The sequence below is a fragment of the Acomys minous genome (assembly GCF_964271855.1).
Source record: "Acomys minous genome assembly, chromosome: 12".
NCBI lineage: Eukaryota > Metazoa > Chordata > Mammalia > Rodentia > Muridae > Acomys > Acomys minous.
The window spans coordinates 17,413,953-17,436,482 of NC_140493.1; the positions used below are offsets into that span (position 1 = coordinate 17,413,953).

A 22,530-nucleotide genomic window follows, 5' to 3' on the forward strand; every position below is an offset into this window, starting at 1 on the left:
GAGTTCGAGGCCAGCCTGGTCTACAAAGCGAGTCCAGGGCAGCCAAGGCTACACAGAGAAACCCTGTCTCAAAAGACGAAAAAAAAAATTCAGTGTGTGACATAGACATAAAATCTTATGTCTTTTATTTTCAAAATCTTATATCCTTGTGGGAGTGGGGTTTGAAACCCCAGGCTGGCTTCAAACAAACTGTGATCCTCTGGACCCCGTTTGTGGGGATTATAGGCATGAACTACCATGCCCAACTTGAATAAGATCTGAAACAATAAGGATCACTTTGCATTTACATGTTGGCATAATGTTTACATGTTGATCATATTGTTGCATCTTTATGATGACATGCGTGTTGGCGTATCTTATTTGAGGGAGCATTCCTGGATACTCGTGGGATTCTCACAGGGTTCACAGTTCAGACACACAGTCATGTCTGCATCTGTGATAGGTGCCTGACATCTAACTATGTAAGAATGGGGAGAGAGAGCTGTCAAGGTGTCTCAGTGGACAGAGCACTTGCCATGCAAACCTTATAACCTCAGTTTGATACCTGGCACCCACGGCAGAAGGGGTGAATGGACTCCGTGTGTATGTGTGTGTGTGTGTGTACACGCACGCGCACATGTGCACACATACAGAAAAATAGATAAGATTTTAAAAAAGGATGTGGAGAATGCAATGGCGGTAGCAGACAGTGGGTCTGGGTCAGACGAGATAAGAGAGAGCTCATGTATAAGGGCTCAGGGATTGAGTGTGGTTGACCTGGGCTGGAGGAGTTACCTAATTGCTCTGAGTCTCAGTTGCCTTTTCTGTGGATGGAGATCAAAACAAAACAAACCAAAACAAAAACTCCAAAACCTAGCAGTCTTTAAAATCAGAAACCAAACAAATGTGAGGCCAGGTCTGTTAGCACTTGAGAGGTGAAGGCAGGAACACTGAATGTTAAAGGCCTCCCTGAGTTACAGTGTAAGTTCAAGGCCAAATTTGGGAACTAAGTAAGATCCTGTCTCAAAATAAAGTTTTAAGAAAATGTAGTTCAGTGGCAGAGCACTTCCCAGCAAGAAGGCCCTGGATTGTGTGTGTGTGTGTGTGTGTGTGTGTGTGTGTGTGTGTGTGTGAGAGAGAGAGAGAGAGAGAGAGAGAGAGAGAGAGAGAGAGAGAGAGGGAACTGTTGGCTATAAAAACAAGCAATATTTCAATGTTGGCTATAAAACAATATTTCAATGTGATCTCTGTGCTCCAATGGGTAGGAAATATTTGCACCAAAACCCATCATATCAAGGAATCCATGAAGGGCCATTTCCGTCATAGCTGAAGACTAGAGCTCCATACTGTTGGCTGGTTGTTTGGTTTGTAAAAAGTCACTCGGTGGGACAAGGCACTAAAACACATTCTGCCTTAGGGAAAGGCAGACTACAGGGCCTCCAGATGCCAGGCAGCATCACAGACACGAGTCATTTTCAGAGCCTGTAGCAGCTCAGGATTTTTGCATATAGCAAGAAAGATGACCAAAGACAGCCTGAGATGCTGGCTGGGTTAAGCAAGAGCTCACGTGGGTGCAGGCTGAAGGAATGTGTCCCTTCCTGCTCATCCAGAATCTTCTGTTTTCTCCCCGCTCTGACCTAAAGTCTATGTGGTACCTCCAACTAGCCAAAGCCTTACTCAGCCCAAAGCTATTTTTCCCACACTAGATCCCTCAGAGGACCTGGATCCCACCTTTCCAGCCCAGCCACACATTCTTGCATCTCTATTTTCAGAGAATATGCTTCCTTCACCTCACTAGTTCAAGCATGACCTTCACTCTCTTGGCCTCACCTTGACTGAACCAGGCCTCAGTGTTTCATGAAAGATGACAAAACAACCCACCTGGTCCCTAGCATCTGGCACTCAACAGATGTCAAATGAATGGCTGTTTCTGGTGCCAATTCTTTGTTCATATCCTCCTATCACCTGCCATCTCCTCACTCACCCATCATCCATCCATGCACCTACTTATCCACCAGGCAACTGATCCATGACCCATCCACCCACCCATCCATCCACCGACCCATCCATCCACCCATCATCCGCCTATCATCCATCCATGGACCTACTTATCCACCAGGCAACTGATCCATGACCCATCCACCCACCCATCCAACCACCCATCTATCATCCATCCATGCACCTACTTATCCACCAACAAATTGATCCATCATGGCCCCATCCACCCACCCATCCATCCATCACCCATCTATCCATCCATCCATCCATCCATCCATCATCCATCTATCCATCCATCCATCCACCCCACTGACCCAGTCATCCATTTGTCTAACCCATCTATCTCATCAATTCTTCCAGCCACCCTTTCATCTACCCACTATCCCATAGAGGTCGATCTACAGAGGGAAATCTGAGGCTATTTGTACAGAGGTACCGATATTTAAATTGGGTTGTGAAGGGCACATAGGGGCCTAGAGAACAGGAAGGACATGCTCTCCACTGTAACGCTCCACCTGCCCAGTTCAGGGGAACATTCCAGCTAGCCTCCCGTTCAGGGCAGAGATGGCACAGTGCTCATGCCTGCTCCACCATCCCCAGGGCTTGGACAGGGAGCTGGCAGGATCTCAGCCATGACTGCTGAGAGAGATGAAGGAGAACGGGAGGAAAGGGAAGGAAATCAGTTCTTGAGGCCACACTGCCCAGGAATACATCACTGTGCCTCACAAGCAGCGTTTCCTTCTGTTTGATCTGCCTAAAGCTCCTGTAAATACTCGTTGGGAGCAAACAGTCCCTTCCTCCGTGGAGCCCATAGGCTGCTGTGGGCCATGGCACAAACTTGGAGTCATGAGCCCCATTCTGGGAGTCAGAAATTGGCTTGTAAATTCTGGAGGCACTCCCCGGTTTCTTCCTCCTGTGCTGTGGTGCCATCACCTTCCCGTGAGGTCCACCATGGCCACCATCACTGTACGTCTTCTTCCCCTTGAGTCTATTCTGAATTTGCGCTTCTTGTAGCGCTCTGCGGAGGAGGCTAGGCTCTCTCACCGAAGTGCTGTCCTGCAGTGCACAGTGAGAGACCTTAGAGCAGCTAGCCCTAAGTGGGATGTCTTTATCAAACCTCTCCCCTCGGGGCTCAGGGATCTGTGCACAAGAGGAGGCAGAAAGATTGTAAGAGTCAGAGGTGGTGGATGTTTCCCCAAGGAAACAGCATCTTTCGTCTTCCGGAACACACAGCAGGACATGAAGTTCCACCCCAATCAAGAACCTATTTGCTACTGACACCTGCTAGGGGAGGGCAGTCACTGGGTAAATGAGCTCCATTCTAGGGAGGGCCTCAAATGTAAGCCTAGTTGGCAAACACAAAATGGACTCTATGGTTTTTTATGTGCACTGTTGTTGTTGTTGTTGTTGTAAAGGTTTGATTTAGTTTTTTGAGAAAGAGACAGACAGAAAGAACATGAAGTGAGCTGGGGAGGGAGGTGGGGGGAATCTGGGAGGAGTTAGGAACAGGAAAATATATGATCAAAATATATTGTACAAAGGTTTTAAAAAATAAAATGTAAAAAACACACAAGCAGACAAATCTTTGTCCTGCAAGTGCTAGGAGATATGGAAGGCTTGGCTAAGGGCATATTTGGCCAACCGGTGTGACAGGAAGAGGCCCGTTTCCATCAGGCCTGACATGCCAATCCCGTCTAGTGGGGCGTTCCCTTTTCTTTTTTTCTTTCTTTTTTTAATTTTTAAATTTTATTTAGTTATTTATGTTTTTTTTCCCCCCCGAGACAGTGTTTCTATGTGTAGCCTTGGCTGTTCTGGATTCACTCTGTAAAACAGACTGGTCTCAAACTCACAAAATCCACCTGTCTCTGCCTCTGGGAGCACTGGGATTAAAGGTGGGCGCCACCACACCTGGCTGAGTATTCCCATTTCAAAGGCTCTGGGAAAAGGAAAAGAGGGGCTGGGCAGATGGTTTATTGGGGAAAGTGCTTGCCTTGCAATCAGCAATCAGGAAGACCTGAGTTAGGATTCTCAGCACTCATCAGCCAGGTGTGGTGACAGGCGCCTGTAACCCTAGTGATGGCAAGATAAGGTGGGGGTGGAGGGGCCGGATAGGATTCCTGGAGTTCCTAGCCTACTCTGCAAAGTTCCAAGCCAATGAGAGACTCTGCCTTGAACAAAAGGTAGAAGATTGCTTAAAGACCAACGCTAAAGACTGGCCTCTGACTTGCACATATGCATTGTGCGTGCATGCACCTGTATTCACACGTGCACACACACACACACACACACACACACACACACACACACAGTGGGTGTTGGTGCTGAGTTCAACAGCCTTAACCTTCTAAATCCTCATCTTAGGCATGTCTGCTCCAGGTCCCAGGTGCTGCTGGTATTTCTCCTCAGCGTGTCTGCACCTCTTAGAGATATAATTAAGCCTGTTTTCCCCCCATTGAAAAATGTAGCCGGGCGTGGTGGCGCACGCCTTTAATCCCAGCACTCGGGAGGCAGAGGCAGGTGGATCACTGAGTTCGAGGCCAGCCTGGTCTACAAAGCGAGTCTAGGACAGCCAAGGCTACACAGAGAAACCCTGTCTCGAAAAACCAAAAAAAAAAAAAAAAAAAAAAGAAAGAAAGAAAGAAAAATGTAGCCCCCTGAGGCAGCTCACCTTCACATCTAGCTCTGCGGTGTAACCTGAAGCTGATGTTCTGGGATCCTTGATCCTGATCACAAAGAACACAGAGCCAGCAGAGGAAGACTGTCTTTTGGGGCTGGTGGTCCGCACACTCAGCCACCCCTCACCAAGCCCATCCGGTCTCTTTCCACATAGTGAATTCAGTTGTCTACCAATTGCTTGAAGTGGCACAAACTCATCTGGGTTCTCTGTACACCGACTACTGGCTTTCAGGCATTCTGTTCAGACACCCAGGGTCATACCCTCTGGCTCTTGGGCCGGCTCTGTGCTGGCCAGTTGTGTGACCTCATGCAAAGCCTCACACGGTCTCAAGTTCAGCTTCTGACACGAAAGCGCTGTGATTCGAACTGACAAGAGTGTAATGGAGTGGACAGGGCTGTCAGAGCATTTGAAAGAGCGAGATGACTAGTCAAGATGCTACAGCGAGGAAACAGACGGCGGCTTGAGTCGGGGAGGTGGGGGAAGGCACAGGTGACAGTCTGAAAGCCACATGTCATTACCATGCAGAGGGTAAGAAACTCTCCCTACCTGAAGCCAGACTAGGGGTGGGGCACATTTTTCTCCTCACTGATAGGTCTCCCTACTGCAGTGTAAAGCCAAGGCTGAGGGCTGAGGGCTATTCCTGCATGCCTGCTTCCTGGAGCTTCCCTCTGCCTGGTTTACTCAACAAACGGCTACTGAATGCATGGACCACTGAGTCAAGCACTGAGTGTAACCGAGAAAGCTGGAAATTTTCACCCACAAGTGGAAGTACCGGGAAATAATCACCAATAGCCCAAAGTGTTAACATTTTACCACCTGGGAGGAGGAGCTGTCTGGCCTCAGTAGCAAGCCCTTCCCACCCCATGTCAGACACCCAGAAAGAAGTCCTCACTCGATTTTAGCAAACCTCCCTAGGATCGGGACCACAGGCTGGGACAGGCAGCCTGAGCCAGAGCAAGGAGGTTAAGGAAAGGTGGGAGAGCTGTTGGCTCACACTGAGCACTCCCCCGTCAGGAACACCTGGGACCAAAGTGATGGGGGCTTTGGGGTGTTTGCACACACAGGTCCTGATAAATGGTAGGGAGGGACCCCACATCTAAATGTGAAGTTCATCCGTTTTCACATCTGCCTTGAACACACAGTCCTTCATACAAGATGCTGCAGATGAAGCCGAGTTTCACCACGTGGGATATCTCACCATGTGGGACGTCTTTCTCATGGCCTCAGACACTCAGCAAGTCTCAGCTCTTAGAGCATTTTGTATTTGGGGGGAGTAAGGAATGCTTGACTTGTATCTATACAAAACTAGGGTACAGTTGGGTGGGGAAAGAGGAAGACCCCTCCTCACCCCGGTCCCCATACCTGCGACCATGCTGAATTTGGTCCCCACCATTGATCTGTGAAGATAACCAGATTCATTCATGTGGAGGAAAAGGGCAAAAGTGGTGCTCTGAGAGTAAGATGTCCCAAATTCCAGCCACCAGGGCCATGGGTCCTGGTCCAGGCAGGACTGATCCCAAAGCCAAGCGTGTTTGTCACTTTACCATGTGACTCAACACATAAATGCTTCCAGTGTATGCCCCCTCCCCTGACTGGAGCGATGGCTCAGTGGCTAAGAACATTTGCTGCTCTTGCAGAAGGGTAGGGTTTGGTTCCCAGAACCCAATGGTGGTTCACAACCATTGATAATACTAGTGCCAGGGCATCTAACACCCTTTTCTGACCTCCACGGACACCAGGCATGCACACGGTGCACATACATACATACATGTAGACAAAACACTCAAACACATAAAAATAAAACAAGTAATTCTTGAAAAAAAAAAAAACCATCCAGCAAACTGGGCAGGAGAGTCTGGAATTCTAGAGCCATCAGCCCAGGAATTAGGGCTGTGTCTGAACTCCCCACACCCTGCCTTCCCTGCTTGCCCGAGAAACCCCATAATGGCCGGACAGGTGTCTAGGCTGCATATTTAAAATACCAAATGTCACTCAACATGTTTCAGCAAAACTCATCAGCCATATTTTGGGATTATTATAAATGTGCCCCGCCCCAAGTCTCCAGTGAGCAAAAGCAGATACATCAAGCAGACACCTGCAGGCAGCCAAGTGGAGGAGGAAACCTGGGACGCAGCTGCCCTGGGGAGAAATGACGGGAAATGTCAAGAGATCCAGCTTAGCGCTACATCTCCCAGAGCTGTGTCTGGGGACAGGGGACCAGCATTTCTGCAGCACTGGGCTCACACACACACACACACACACACACACACACACACACACACACACACAACTGCTGGTTGTGATAGGGCCACTGCTATCATTTTCTGTGGCTTATTAGGGGAGAGAATAAAGCTCAGGGTGGCCAAACGAGGAGTCTGGATAATGTTCTGGGAAGATGTGCCACCTGGAGCTCCTACTTAGACTGAGTTGGTAAGAAGTGTAATTGTGTTGGAAGGGAGCAGGTGTTGCCTCCCTTTTTCTTGTGACCCTGCCTTGATCTAGTCCCACTGACACACCTGCGGAGTGCTCCCCGCCCCTGCCCCCTACTCAACCATGTACAGATGGCCCCCAAATGAACAGAATACCGAAACCTAAGCCACCGGCTCCTAAACCTCCATCCTTCCTCCTGGTGGCGGGTCAGTCTTCACACTCAATGCAAATGATTTAGAGTCACCAAGGAGCCTTGAGGAGCACACCTCAGATTCCCAGAGGATTAACTGGGGTGAGGTGGGGCCACCGATGGGATAGGAACCCAGAGACTATACAAAGGGGATGAAGGAGAAAGGCAGTTGAACACTGGTACTACCTGCCCGAGGCTTCCTAGCTGCCATGATGTGAGCTAATCTCGTGCCCTGTCTGCCATGTTGACCTGTGTGCCCTTGAGAACTGTGGGCTGAAAGGAGCCCTATCTTGTTTCTCTTAGGTATTTTGTCATTGAGTAAAAAGTAAGAAACAAAAAGGAAAGGACATGGCTACTCCTAGGTATGGTGGAGGAGAAGGTTTATTGTCGATAAAAGGGAGAGCATAACTAGAGGCAGAGACATCTGGGAGAGTCCAGATTGGACGCGACCCTAAGCCAAGGGAGGAAAGTGCGGTGAAGAGAGGGGAGAGCCAGACCAAGAGGCCAGGAAGGCAAAGGGCAAGTGAAAAGGCCAGGTACTCAAAATGGCTGGATTACATAGGGGAGGGCAGCTGGGGGAAAGAGTAGCTCAACTCCTGGGCCGGAAAAGTTTAGGCTAGGGGGTGGGGTATGCCAGCATGGAGGACCCTGTAACAGGTAGGGACTGAGGGATGCTGGGAGGGCCCGGCCCTGTAACAGGTAGGGACTGAGGGATGCTGGAAGGGCCCGGCCCATAGGTCCTTTGATATGTCAGTGAGCACCTCAGCCACCTGCCCAGGTTTGAGGCCTAACTGTCACTCACGATGACAAGAAAACTCTATTCCCAAAGCCTACCTAACTCCCCAGAGCCAGGAACTTGGAGCCGGTCTCAGCTGATGCTTCCTTCCAGCCTCAGGGTCACCCGTTCTCTTCTTATCAGTGTTCTGTCCTCCACACAGGCCCTTAGGCCGGGCCCCGTTGTTCCCACTCGAGCTTGCAGCCCCCTTCATCCTCACCTTCCAGAAGGTAAATATGATAGTAGGGTCCCCCAGGGGTTCTGAACACCCGATGGATGCAAGGGCCTGCTACCTCCTAGTCATGTGTACACATGTGTTCAAGAAACGTGTCTCTGTGTGCGTGCGTGCGTGCGTGCGTGCGTGCGTGCGTGCGTGCGTGCGTGCGTGTGTGTGTGTGTGTGTGTGTGTGCAGAAGAAGCATTAGTAGTCACTCCCTTGTCAGCGATGAGAAAGGTTCACAAACCTTTCTCAATTTGTTCCTGGACTTGCCCATCCCATTGTGAGGTTCTGCCTGTTGACCAACTTTCCAGAAAGTGGTCCCAGGACTATGGACCCAGGTCCCAGTGCACACCCCGCCTCCTCCCCCTCCCCCCCAGCCAATGTGTCTGTCCTGGCTCCATGGAAACAGCCTTAGTGAGGGAGGTCACCAAGCCTTCTGTGTTGCCAACCTGATGGTGACCCCTTGGTCCTCATTTAGTCTGATTCCCAGCAGTACAGCCTAGCAGCCCTTCCCGGGTTCCAGGCCTTTCCTCTGCCCCCGTTGCCAGCTACTCCTTGTCTCTTCCATCTCTTGGACTGTATTCAATCTGGGCTCTTCTCTGTCTTTCCTCTCCCCATGTTAGTGAGCTCATCAACTTCTGAGGCCCTAACTACCATCCCTTCTGGAGAAGGATCCAGCCCATGATTTCAGCCACATCTCTGAGGGTTTTGACAAGCCCAATAGACCTAACGTCTGAACGAGCAGCTCATGACCTTACATTTTCCTGTCACCGCTTTGGCCACTTACCTTACAGCTGTTCAGAGCCAAATACCTGCTATCAAGCCAGTGCCCTATCTGTCCCATCAGCAAATATGACCTGCCTTTCCAGTTATATCACTATCTGTCCATCACTGCTTCCTACCAGACCCCCATGGTTAGAGCCACCATCCTCTTGCCCTTCTGCAGAATCGTGACAGCCACGCCCAGGAAACACCTCTCTCCACATGTCAGCTTCCTTCATTTCTTCAGTCACAGAGGCCTTCCTGTGGCTTCAGGGTCCCAAAGTCCCAGTTCCATTCTCCCTCTGCCTGAGCAGTACCTCAGTACAGTGAGCACATCTGCCTCAGGGCTTTGTGCATGCTGCTCCCACAGCCTTCAGGCTCCTCCTCCAGCTTGCCTGAGGCTCATTTCCCAGGTTTCTTGGTCTTTGCCAAGAGCCCCCAGTATCCAGATTTGAAGTGGTATGTTCTCCCCCCCACCCCCCACCCCCAGCCCTAGGCCACCTCCCTTTCTGAAGGATTTGTCACCACCAGACTGTGTATTACACTGTTTGCTGCCTGGCAGTGGTATAAAAAGTATACAATGCAGGGAAGGGGCCTGAGGTGGTTTATAAAAGATGAATAGGCCGGGTGTGGTGGCGCACGCCTTTAATCCCAGCACTTGGGAGGCAGAGGCAGGTGGATCACTGTGAACTAGAGGCCAGCCTGGTCTACAAAGCGAGTCCAGGATAGTCCAGGCTACACAGAGAAACCCTGTCTCGAAAAACCCAAAACCAAAACAACAACAACAAAAAGATGAATAGTTTACTGAGAGGTAGAGAGAGTATGCTGTGTGCTCGGGGTGTGGGCGTAGCTGGGGTGGGCACAACAGTAAAAGGGACATTTGTGAGGGGCAGGGCTGGAGGTGCCAGTACACAAACTCGGGGTGCATCATGGCATCCTGGAGCCTGAGCTTGCAGTGAGGCACTGCTTAACTCCATAGTGATCAAGACAGACAGACTGTCCCTTATGCTCTCTATTCTGAGGAAAGGAGCAGGAGGGAGCCGCAGATCTAGGCTACAGATGTCTCTCCAGCCAGGCAGCAGGGAGAGACCAAGTTGACACTGGCTGTCGGCAGGGAGGGAGCCATCCAGTGGGTCTCAGATTCTACCTCCAGGAGTGGAGGCTGAGTTCTGCAGTACAGCCAGGCCACCGTAGGACAAGGTGCCAGGGACTTACTGCACTGGCAACAGCAGCATGGCAGGAACCGAGCGTCAGCAGCCATGAGTGCCAGAGGGGGTCTGATGGTCAGAGTTCTCAGGGCTCACATGTGACATTGTTCAGAGGCCATACAGGAGGCCTGTCCCTGCACTGTACTCACTCACATGGCCCATCTGTAGCCCTACCTGCTGGCTATTCTGTCACTTACCTATGGGCATCATGGGGCCTTACTCTGAGATGGGTAAGGGGGATGGATGGATGGATGGATGGGTGGATGGATGGATGGATAGATAGATAGATAGATAGATAAACAGATAGATTCTTTTGCTACCTCTGGTCCTTTATACTGACTCTGTGAGAGACACCTGCTCAAGACCCGCACCTGTCCCCTGTTCAGAAGGACACCCTACCCTCATGTCCTGCAGTTTACAATCCCCAGGTACCTAGGTACATGTCCACAGGGACAAAGTGAGTGCAAGAGGATGAAATCTCTGAACACTTGCCAGACTACTCTTCCAGTCTAACCTTAATGATCACCACTACCCAGGAGTGAGGCAGGCATCATCCTGGTCCATATTTCTTAGGGACCTGGACAGTTCCACCTACACAGTTTCAACCGCCTTGTTCTTTTAATTGGGTGGTGACATACTTGGTGATTAGCTTGGGTGGGGCACCCCATCATATCTGCTCCTCTTTCGGAGTGGTGGCTGCAGGGGCTGCTGGCCACCAGCTAGCCTATGCTATGGGCCTAAAGTTGGGTCGCAGAGCTGTCCTGGCAGGGAAGGCAACACTCAGGCATCACATAGCAGGATCCTAGGGGTCAGCTGGAGACACCTGGGCAAGGGCAGGCACTCCTGGCTGTTGTTTATGCCCTTTAGCATCACTTCAGGAAGCCCCTAGTAGAGGTCATGCCCCCATCAAGCTCCCCTCCCCCAACACCCATGCCTGTGGGTTGGGGGTGTATGTCTCATGTTTGGGAGATCTTTGAACTTCTGTGTCTGTGAGCTTAAGGGTAGGCCATCTCCTCTGGTGCCCTGAGAGGTTCATCCCATCTTTGCTCCATGGGATCCCCACACAGAGAGCACAGTGTCTGCCCTCTTCTTACCCTTCACACACACACACACACACACACACACACACACACACACACACACACTCACACGCCCCCTGCCCTGCCAGTACCTCCTGCCAGCCTCGTGGCAGAGTCAAGCCCTGGCCCATCCCAGACTGAGGAGGAGGCTGGGCCCCTCACCCGGGAAGCAACTTGGCTGCTGGCCAGGGTGTGGCCCCGGGTGACAGGGCTGTGCCTCCCGGAGAAGAGAAGGCGCCTAATCCCTGGGATTTGCCGTGAAAGCCAGGACAGGGCCAATCACTCGTCACTGGGCAGGGATGGCTGTGCTGTTGTTTTAGTTGGAGTTTCTGAATGTCGTTTGCAGTGCCCACTGATCCCAGGCCAAACCTGCCAAATTGGATTTCAGGGCAGGGTCAGTCTCTCATATTTAACCCCTTAGGAGGTAATGGTTTGAACAGGCAGTCCAGACCCAGAAGGTAGGTGCCTTGATGCCAAAGAGCCAAGGCAAGCCTAGACGTCAAGTCTTGACTCAGTTCTTCTGGCTAAGAGGGTGAAGTAGGTTGGTGCCTTTCTTCACAAGTCCTTATTCTGCGGCCACGTGTACGGTTGTACAGGACATACTCTGCACATAGACTAAGCTAGGTATGACATCCCTAGGGTTTCGTGGTATGTGACAAGTTCGACTGCCCGTGGCAGTCTTGTCACATACTGCTCTCGCCCTTTTGAGATATGTAGGCAACTCCTGAAAAACAAGAACTTTCAGCCATGGAAATGCAACGGATGCCCTGCTAGGGGAGCTGGTAGGCAGCATGCTGAAAGCAGGTGAGAGGCTCCCAGAGGCAGCTGCTTCCCAGTGGATCAGTGTGGGGCCTGGCACAGGGCAGGGTCACACTTACCCTTGTGGGAGGAGTAAGATAATTCAAGGTTGGCAGGACCTGGGAGGCACGGCCTCCGTTGTGCTTTAGGCAAGGCCAGACTCACTAGCTTAGACTGTAGGACATGCCTGTTAAGGAGTTCCCAGGCAGTGAAGTGAACTGGAGAGAACAGTCCTGCGCTTGTGTCCTGCCACCTGAGTGTGCTCTGAGCTCTCAGCAGAGAGGTCCAAACTGCCTCTCCAGGAACTCATTTGTCTGAACAGCCCATGCAGGCAGACTGTTCGAATCTTGTCTTTAAACACGTAAGTCACCTCAATCCCTACTGTCCCACAGGGCAAGGACTGCTGTATTGATCTTCTGAGAAGAAAACTGAGGCCCAGAGAGGTTGTGTAATCAGCCTGAGGCCACAAAACTGAAAGCAAAGGCATCCCCCCCCACCCTCCCACCCCCGCCCCCACCAAGTCAAGCCCAGAACAGATTTTATTGGGCCTTTTGGAATCAATTGCATATGACCCTAAAAAAGAAGCACCCAGATAGTATATTCTTCAGTTGATGAACCCTGTGCTCTCTGCACTCATAGACGAGACTTTAAATGCTAGTTCAAAATGAAAAGTATTTCCGTGATCTTTAAGAGGGGGTGTGGGAGCAGGGTATAGTGGGTGGGTCATACCTCTACCGTTAGCCCTTGGGACACAAAGGCTAAAGGACAGTCATGAGTTCCAGGCCTGCCTGTCCTTCAAAGCAAGACTCTGTTCCAAAACAACAGCAGCAATAAATAAAAAAGCAGAGTGTGTGGGAGTGCTGTGTGTGTGTGTGTATGTGTGTGTGTGTGTGTATGTGTGTGCGCGTGCGCGCACACGCTACACTCGTGCTTAGGTGATGTTGGAAACACCGAATACTTTTGGTGCTAAAGATCACCATCTATTTTTGAATAGCGGCTCGATCATTTCTCACCAGCAGGGCACAACCTCCAGTTCTGTACTCCCAAGCCTCAGGGCGGGCAGCGCAAGTAGTTCGTCTCTTAGAGACACTCCCCAGAAGGCAGGCTGCATGCACTGGGCAGATAGATAGGCCTCGATGATGACCTTTTAGCCACAGAATGGCATCCTGGAGGCCATGCCCACTTGTTCTAAATGTACCCACTGCAGCCATGGACCTCAACAAAGACTCTGGGCCAGGCAGCTCCCTAACCCTATTCCCAACCTAACACAGCGATGGTGCCCAAGGTGAGCTGCAAGTTAACTGTGTGTGTGTGTGTGTGTGTGTGTCAAAGACACTGCTTTGCTGCTGGGCCCACGGGGCACCATCTCTTTTCTGGAGTCTCTGAGAGATCAGCTGCACCTGTTCCTTGGTTGGGATTGGCTGTGCTGCCACCTGGGTCTCACCTGACCATGAACCTGTGCCTACTCTCACCCCAGGAAGGTCTGGCATTTAGAGCCACTCTCAGACCCCACACCGGAGAGCCTGGACTCACAGCACCTGAACCATCATCGTCAGATTTCTGTAGGCCTCTCTGCACCTGGCATGCGAAGGCCTCTCTCACCAATCCCTTTCTGGGTCACGCTGAAGGGACTCTGTAATCAGAGTGTCTTTCCCAACCTAACCCGGCGATGGTGCCCAAGGTGAGCCAGCCCATCTTTCAATCTTGCTGGCATTCCACATTCCCAGCTGCATGGGGTTGGGCCAGCCACACCCATTCATGGGAGCTTAGGAGGCCACCCTTGTTCTTCCCATGGGGTACCTAAAAGCCGTGCCCCCAAAGCCATCTAGGAGATGAGGAGCTTTAGAACAGAGAACAGACCTAAAGGCCCAACTGCCAGCTGGCCAGAAGAGCCAGACACATACTTCCCATTTTTCCTCTGTAAATAGCCATGCCAGTCCGAGTAACTATTATCCTTGAGGCTGCTCAGTGCGCATGCTGGGTGACAGAACAACACCAGCACCAGTACAAAGTGACTCCATAGTAGAAGTTGGCAGTCTCCTAACCCTGTCCCTGATCCTAAGGTGGCTAGTACTAGGGACATGAGGCCTGGTGGCAAGCCATCTGCAAGCCAGAGCAGGAACCAATCAGAAACCAAACATCATGTGTGTCCACACACTCAACCATCCATTATCTCCCCCCACCCCCATGCCCAGCCCTGTACACCCCCCCCAAAAGTGACCTGAGTTCCTCACCCTGCAACTGCTCAGGCACTGGGGCCCTGGAGGCCCAGGCTGCCAGTCCGTGGACAGATGGAGGAAGGGGGACACAATGCTGAGTGTCCTCACAAGCTCTGGTGTGGCACTGCCAGAGCAGGGACACATGGGTACTAGCCAGGTAGGGAATCAGGGTGGGTGCTCCTGAACCTTGCCGCACCCTCCCAGTGAACCTCATATCTTGGTCCCATGGATCTGCGAGGGTGTTTACTCCTACATGTCCCCAGAATCTGAGGACTATATTTATATGGGACCCCGGACTACCTGCTGTGGGCAGATGCCAGTGGGATAGCCATCACTGGGTACATACTGCCAAGAAATGGGCTTCATGGTGGCCTCATGCGGGTGAAGTTGGGCCTTGGGTCTAAAGTAGTCCTCAACATGCCCCCCCCCCACACCTGATAGTTGTGTCACCTCCTCCGAGAAGCCTGCCTCGTGTGCCCCACTATTAACTTCTGTACCATCCCAGCTGCCATGTAGATAACTATTAGGTGGTCTTTCAAGCGTGTCTCTAAGGGTCTTGCCGAGGATGATGGGATGCAGGGTCAGGATGGCAATGCAAAAACAAACAAACAAACAAGCAAAAACATATCGGCTGAGTGTTCTCAGCTCTCCTTGGCTTTGGTGAGGCTTTAGTAGAAACGCTGTCAAAGCCAGCCCCTCATTCTAGACAGTTTGTTTTCCCTACTTCTAGAAAAACAGAGTTGAGAAGCTGTGAGTTTGCAGGCTAAAGGGGAGGCCCAGGGCCCAGGTACACACTAAATCCCAGAGGTTCAGAAAGGGCTCAAGCTGACAGTGAGTGGCCCCCACTTTTCATGGCCAGGGCTCCCCATCAGTCACTCTTCTCAGATTCTTCCAAGCACCCCAACCCCAGTCTGGGCTCTGCAGAGTGAAGCCTGAACCCCCCAAGCAGGCTAAGGAGGCTCTGTGGTGGCCCAAGCATGCCCCCAGGCACTAATGGAGCCCACAGGCCGGAGAAGCATTCTTCAGTCTCATGACAGCTGGAGAGAGGAATGCAAGGGGGGGCTTTGCAGAGGCATCAGTTCTGCCCTGAGCAGCATCGTCCTGATCCCCTAAGATCCAAGGACTAGATTAGAGGAAGCCTAGGCTTTTTAGGTGTTTCCCCTCTGCCTTCCCCCATCCCCGCCGCTCACTCAGGCACTCTACCGTCTTGTCACTTTCAAGGGCCTGAATGCCATGGCCACAGGGGCTCAAAGGATCATTATCTGCTGGTTATTTTTCTGGGACTTCCAAACTTAGAGAACCTTGTCTATGCCAGCACTGGCCATCTGTGGGTTCCAGCTCTGGGGAAGCCTAGGTTCGTGCTAGTCCTAGCCTCCATTGGCAGCCCTTGCTCCCCCATCCTCGAGTGGAGATGATTTCTCCATATCCCAGGGACTGGATGCTGGTTCCTGATCTGCTAATTCCTGAAGTTCCTAACCCTAAGGAGACTCTGCTTGATCCCTGTCTCTCTGGGAAAGCCCTCAGTAGGAAGTGTCCACACAGGCAGGTATTCAGCAAGCTCAGTGAGCAGGCAGGTGCCCTGGCATGGCCATATACAGGCCCATGCCCATTGTCAGGGACACAAGAGCGAGCCTCTTGACCCTGGATGGGAGCAGCAGACAGCAGGCCTGCATAGCCCTGAACCAATGCTTTTGCTGATGGCCAAGCCTTGGGGGGGTTATTGCTTAAGGCAGGGCCTGAAGTAAGCACTGCACTCTTGTTCAAAATAAATCAGAATATGCCAACCCCATGGTTTGCTGTTCCACAGTCTTACAAGGTCATCTGACTCTGTTCCCTCCTTTGCCCGAGGGAGATCTTCCTGTCCCATTCCCAGCAGTCAGGTTTGCAAGAACTAAACAAGAATGTGGGGGCGAGAGCGTGCAGTGGTGGCAAGAAGCCATGAGGGCGAAACCCCATTCCCAGGGTTGCTTCATGTGGGGTGGAAACTCAGGAGAAAATTCCATCCCCCAGTGGTCAGCTCCGGAACCATGGACAGGGTAGCTCCTGGGGGAACAACCCAGGTACACAGAGATGTTTTTGGGCAGAGAGGGGGAAAAGAAATGAGGCTACAGGAAAGCCCGGGGAAAAATGTCCCGAGCAGAGAACCGAGGCCAGAAAACAAGAAGTCCGGGAGAAAAACATAACCCAGCCTTGGTCCCCACTCAATTTAACCTGCCCCATCTGGGAGGTGATATGTGCACCAGATGGAGCACCCTGCAAACTTGCTGAGGAGTCAGAAAAGGTTGGGCCACTCAGTAGGCAGGGAGATGAGCCCCAGGAATTTCTGAGGGCTGGGGCGGGGTCCAACCCCATGCCACCCAAGACTAGAATTCCAAGGATCAGGGCACCCATGACCAAGCACGGTGAGGGGATGTTTGTTCCCTGTGGCCTCAGCTGCATTCCATTCCCAGGATGCCACCTGTCTGAAGGTTACCTGTGGGCACTCATCACACCTGGGGTTACGTCATGGCCAGCTGTGCCCCTGAGTCACTAAGAAAAGACTGGCACCCTTGCCTCTCCATGGCCTTTCTTTCTCCTTTTGCGGAAGTTTTTTGGAGAAGATGAGGCTTCCCGGCTCTAACACAACAAGGGTTTTCTGACCTAGCAGATAGTTAAGCCAAAAGAGCAGACACACCCAAGGTTGCTCGGTCTGGGGTGACCGACCATCACTGGTGGCATCATTCCAGGACTCAGTTTACCCAACTTCCCAGCTTAGCTCACTCCAGGACAGACTTAGCCAGGAATAGAAGATACGAAAATGGCGAGGGCCACTTCCAAAGGGAGTTGGGGTGGGTCAAAGAGGCCTGACGCAGTCGATTGATGAAGCTGTCTCTCTTCTGGGGAAAGGCGAGTGAGGGAAGGCAGTATTTATCTCTATGAACATGGGCCAGCCAGGGCCAGTAACTTAAGGGTTCAGAAAGTGAAAGAAAGCAAGTAAACTGGAAGGTTCTATGGTTGTAATCACTGGGGTCCGGGCCTGTGTCATGCCACAGCGGCAGGTCACTCACAGGGCAAGCACTAGGGGGCTTCTGCAGGCCACTGACAGGGTGCTCATCTCATGCACACCTGAAGCAGGACAAACCTTTACTACCGCCCCCCCCCCAAGCCCTACACAGCCCCTCCACTCATCCATAGCCGAAGGTGAGGCTTATGACGGCTGGCAGCCGGGCTGCTGTGCCCTCTCCTTGGAATCTCAGTGAGGGCTGCTGAACCATTAATTGTAATTAACTAATTATCCTTGCTGCCAAACAGCGGAGGAGGAGGCCGGGGGTGGTGAGCCCCCAAATGACTCAGTCGTGTTTACAACATGCAAACCCATTTAAGAGCTTGTAAAGTTGCTATAAATGGCTCTTTGGCAACAGGAGACTAACGATTCCCTTTCTGTAGCTGCCAGTTTAGTAACTGTCGGAGTTGGGGGGTGGTGGGGGTGGTGGAAACAGCTGGGACGGAGGATCTGAGATCCAACAGCGCCACCTGGAGCCCAGGCTAGCAAACGCGCTGCTCCGACCCAGACCTCGCAGGCTCTATAGCCTGAGACTAGAGCATACGGAAAACAGAGATCCAGGGGAAGAAGAGGAACTGCCACTCAGTTTCTTAACTGCTTTAAAACGTTCAGAGCGTGAATCTAAGTCAGAAGTGGCAGTCCAGACTTGTTTTCAATCTCCAAGGACAAAAGTTACTTAAAGACAGTTCTGATAAAATACTTTGGCAAAGGCCAGAAGACAGCAAAAGGAACTGCAGCCCCCTACCAAGCAAGCATGGCTTCCCTCCTTCCTTCACATCTCCCCTCTGGGAGCCAGTGTCTGGCTCATCCTTTCAACTTCCTCTTCACCAGGCCCAGGTGCCACCAACACAGAAGGGTCCTTTGACTGTTTTTGCCTCAGCCTCCTTTGTGCTCCTGAGACACTGATTGTTCCGGGAGCAAAGAACAGCAGGCTCCACATACAAAAAGGCTGAGCGGTGGGTGGCAGCTGGGTCCTTACCCACTGACACCTGGGGAAGGGATGCAGGGTGGCTCAAGGTTGCATGCTAGGTCAAGGTGGTTCCATGGCTAGGATTAGAGTCGGGGTGGGTGGTTGGGGGTCTTCTGAAGCCCAGTTTGCTTGTCTTCTCACAGCACCATGAGAATAGCAGACAGACCAGCTCCCACTGACCAAGGAATGCTGCCTGGCCCTGGGACACTCAAAACGGCCTTTGAAATCCAGCTATGAGACGCAAGGTCTATTTAATCCGCTTTAAAGCTCTGAACATTTTGTAAGTGGGGAGACTAAGGCTGACAGGGTTTACAGTGGAGTCGGTTGTAGGAACCAGGCCCGACTGGGCTGCCTGCCTGTCTTGCTGTTTCATGTCCTGTTTCTAGCAGCTTCCATGTCTGTGTTTATCATGGTTAGCTAGTCGTGTTTACTGCTCTGAGAATGCGCCCCTCCCTTCCTTGAGACTTGTCCTCCTGTGTGTAATCACCTCATGAGGGATTTCACCTGGGAAGAGGATTCCTGTTTTGCTGCCTATAAGAAGGCTCTTTGGAACTCTGGAAAGGAGAATAATAAACCGCTGCCACAGCTGCTGCTGTGGCTGCTGCTCTCTTAGCATGAAGGACCCGATGTGTTAGCGTGTATGTGTGTGTGTGTGTGTGTGTGTATGAGTTAAATCCGCAGTTCCTCACCCTCGACTCGGTACCGCAGTGGCGCGGGCACCACAGTCAGTAGCATGGCCAATTGGATCTCCAGAAGAATTTTTTACACCAGGCTCTCCATACTTGAGTAGGGGCTGTTGGCCCAGACCTGAAGGCCAGGTGGACTGGACTTGGGAAAGGGACTCTGTTTTTTGTTTGTTTGTTTTTTCAAGACAGGGTTTCTCTATGTAGCCTTGACTGTCCTGGACTCTCTTTTGTAGACCAGGCTGGCTTTGAACTCACAGCGATCCGCCTGCCTCTGCCTCCCAAGTGCTGGGATTAAAGGCGTGCACCACTACCGCCCGGCCTTGGGAAAGGGACCCTGATGGAAGCGAAGAGGGTGCAGAGAGGCTGTCCCTGTACAGATCCCGTGGCCTTGGCCAATGCTTTGGGCTCTGCAAGAGGGGCACTCACCCACAGTCATGCCATCCTCATAGCGTTTGATGATGTCAAAAGAGTCCCGAAGGTTCCCTTCTGTGATGTCGAAGATGATGTCAGCCTGGTTAGCAGGGTACAGCGGTGTGACCGCCCTCAGAAAGACGATCTCTGCAGCAAGCGAGAGAGGGTGGCATGAGAAGGTCACAGAGCTGGCCCAGCCCCTCCCCTCCCCAGAGACTTCCCCCCAACACTTAACATGATAAGGATTCACTCCTAAGGCAACATTGCTGGAACCAACCCCCCCACCCCCTGGGTGGAGAGAGTCCTGGCCATTACGTCACAGCCCATCTTTGTGGGGAAATTGAGGCCTTGAGACAACTTGACAATTCTTATCTGCCCTGATGTCTTGGGGCCAGCCAGCAGTGTGGGCTCCGCTGGGCAGTGGTGGTTGCGGTTCCAGGTCACCTCACGGTGAAGAAACATAAGCCACCTGAACCTTGGGGCCACCATTCAGATCCCAGCCAGGCTCAGGGTTATCTTTGCTGAGTCCTTTTTCTGTGCCTCAGTTTCCTCATCTACAAAATAATAAGAGAGGAAGCTGGCTAATGTCCACTGAGGGGCCTTTCAGCGTTCTCGGTTTCCTGAGCCTAGGACATTAACAGGCATCTTGGCTGCTCCCATGTGGGTAACAAACTCCCGTGTCAGCATGGGGTAGAGTACCATAAAAATGGTGGCTGGGGACTTGGGAGAGACTTGTGTGTGGAGGTTTGTTGAAACTCTACTTCACACAAGGCCAAATATCAGCTGTGAAGACTTCTCTGAAAGAGTGAGCCAGTGGGGAGTGGCCTTGTGGGTCTCGCATGTTTCCCCAACTCCTGCTTGACTCTTTCACAGTGTTGGCCCAGGGTTCATCCTAGATGACTCGGGCACACATTTTCCTAGAGAGAAAGGGCCTTCTTTTCTTAGTGTGTTCCCAGAGCCTGGCACACAAGCTCACTGAATGCCTGCTGGCCAGGGAGGGAGACGCAAGAAAGAAGGTGTCCAGGGATCCGAGAGTCCCATAGCTACACACCCCAGAATGTGACATAAGTAGTGTGGTTCACCCAGAAGCATGCAACCCCAGGCTGCCTCAGAAACGTGCTGTGATGGATGGCACCTGTCATGTCCTTTGGGACATGGACACAGGAAGGACACAGAATTGGCATGTTACCCGTGGCATCGCTGCTTCCAGTCTGGCAACTCCACCCATTTGCCCCAGTCTCCAAGATGCCTTGCCATGGCCAATCTCATCCACTGGAATCTCTCCACAGCTCCCTGAGCCTTGGGGGTGAATCCTCCTCGGCTCTGGGTTTAGGCCCCTGCTCATCCTTCCAGGCCTGTGAGTGTGTCTTGGGCCTCAATGCCCCACTCATCTCCAGACCTTAGCAGCTATGATCTGCCACCAAGTTTCGTCTCTTTCCCTCCCACTTTGGCCAGTCATCTCCTGTCCACTCCCCTCAGGAAGTCCTCCTCAACTCCCCAGCGCTCAGCAGGTAAATAGCTAACTAAGTGCTATTCACAGAATGGGTGTCACCCAGCAGAATATAGAAAGGCTCTGCGGGCAAGGAACCCCTGTGAGAGCGTTGTGCGTCCCACCCCCACCACGTCCTAGAAGGAAGGGCTCCTGCAGGCCAGGCTCTCTGCTCAATCAGAAGGGGGGCTCTGAAGCGTGTCCCAGGACCATCAACTTTCCCTCCTCACCCTCAGGACGGGTGAACTCTCGGAAGGTGGGCAGCGAGATGACGGTGTGGGAGATGGTGTGCACAGGGTCCCGCACACAGGCCTCATCGTTGGGACGGCACGACTTGATGCAGCGGACAGTGTCTGTTTTCTCTTGGCGGAAGCTGCAGGGGAAACACAGCCCAGGAACGTTGATGGCAAAGCCAGGACTACAGCTCCCATGGGGATACCAGTCGGGGGCAAGGGGGACAAGTAGTAGGTGGCCCAAAGGCAATTCTATCATCGCCTAACAGTGGCCTCTGTGGCCAGACTGCACTATAAGGCTCTGTGCAGCCTAGCTGCTAACGTGCACCGCTTGGAATTTGCCAACTGCACCAAGTGGGCATCAGTCTGCCACTGTAGCACATGCTCAACTTCTCAGTTGCTCAGCAACAGTGTTGAGTAGCTAGGGGTACCAGGTGCCATGGATACCAAAGTGAACAAGGATGTCAGGGTCCTCCATCCTGGGAACCAACCACCAGGCAGCTAGCAGGGCTCTTGGCTGAGGGCAGGGGGGAGAACATATAAACTGCTGATCTCAGTGCCCATCACAGAGAAGTGATGGGAAGGAAAAGGCTAACTAACATGTACTGTAAGCCCACGCCCACATTCCAGGCACTGTGCTATACTGTTCTTAAAAACTTTACCATGAGCCCAGCCCAGTGGTGCACACCTGTAATCCCAGCACTTGGGGAGGCAGAGGCAGGAGGATCTCTGTGAGTTCAAGGCCAGCCTGGTCTACAAAGCAAGTCCAGGACAGTCAGGGTTCTGTTACACAGAGAAACCCTGGAAAGAAAGAGAGAAAAAAAGAAAGAAAGAAAGGAAGAAAGGAAGAAAGAAAGAAAGAAAGAAAGCGAAAACAAGGTTGCTCTTTCAAACAATCCACAAGACAGCCATCTGTAATGCCAGACCGAGGGATCCAACACTCTTTGGCCTCTGTGGGCACTGCACACACATGGTGTACAGACATCCATGTAGGTAAAACCACCCATATACATAAAAATTAAAACTAAACAAACAGCTGGGTATGGTGGTGCATGTCTTTAATCTCAGCACTTGGGAGACAGAGGCAGGCGGATCACTATGAGTTCGAGGCCAGCCTGGTCTACAAAGCAAGTTCAGGTCAGCCAAGGCGACACAGAGAAACCTTGTCTCAAAAAACAAACAAACAAACCCAACAACAACAAAACTAAACAAACAACAAAAAGGTGGACACTAAAAGTTGTCCTGCGGCCTCCACAGGACATGTGTGTATACACACACACACACACATACACACACACACACACACACACATAAATGAAATAAAAACAGATATGAATGGACTACAAATAGTTCGACAAGTTAT

At 51.8% G+C, this 22,530-nt stretch overlaps 1 protein-coding gene across 1 annotated transcript in view; it reads right to left on the minus strand.

Moving 5' to 3' along the window:
* FBLN1 (fibulin 1) overlaps positions 1-22,530 on the minus strand; it is a 78,784-nt gene that overhangs the window by 1,479 nt on the left and 54,775 nt on the right. Inside the window, exons 15-16 of the mRNA XM_084749767.1 lie at positions 21,165-21,307; positions 19,461-19,592 (exon numbers count right to left, since the gene is read on the minus strand). Of these exons, the coding sequence (XP_084605893.1) occupies positions 19,461-19,592; positions 21,165-21,307 (275 nt within the window). The remainder of the gene's footprint in view (positions 1-19,460; positions 19,593-21,164; positions 21,308-22,530) is intronic.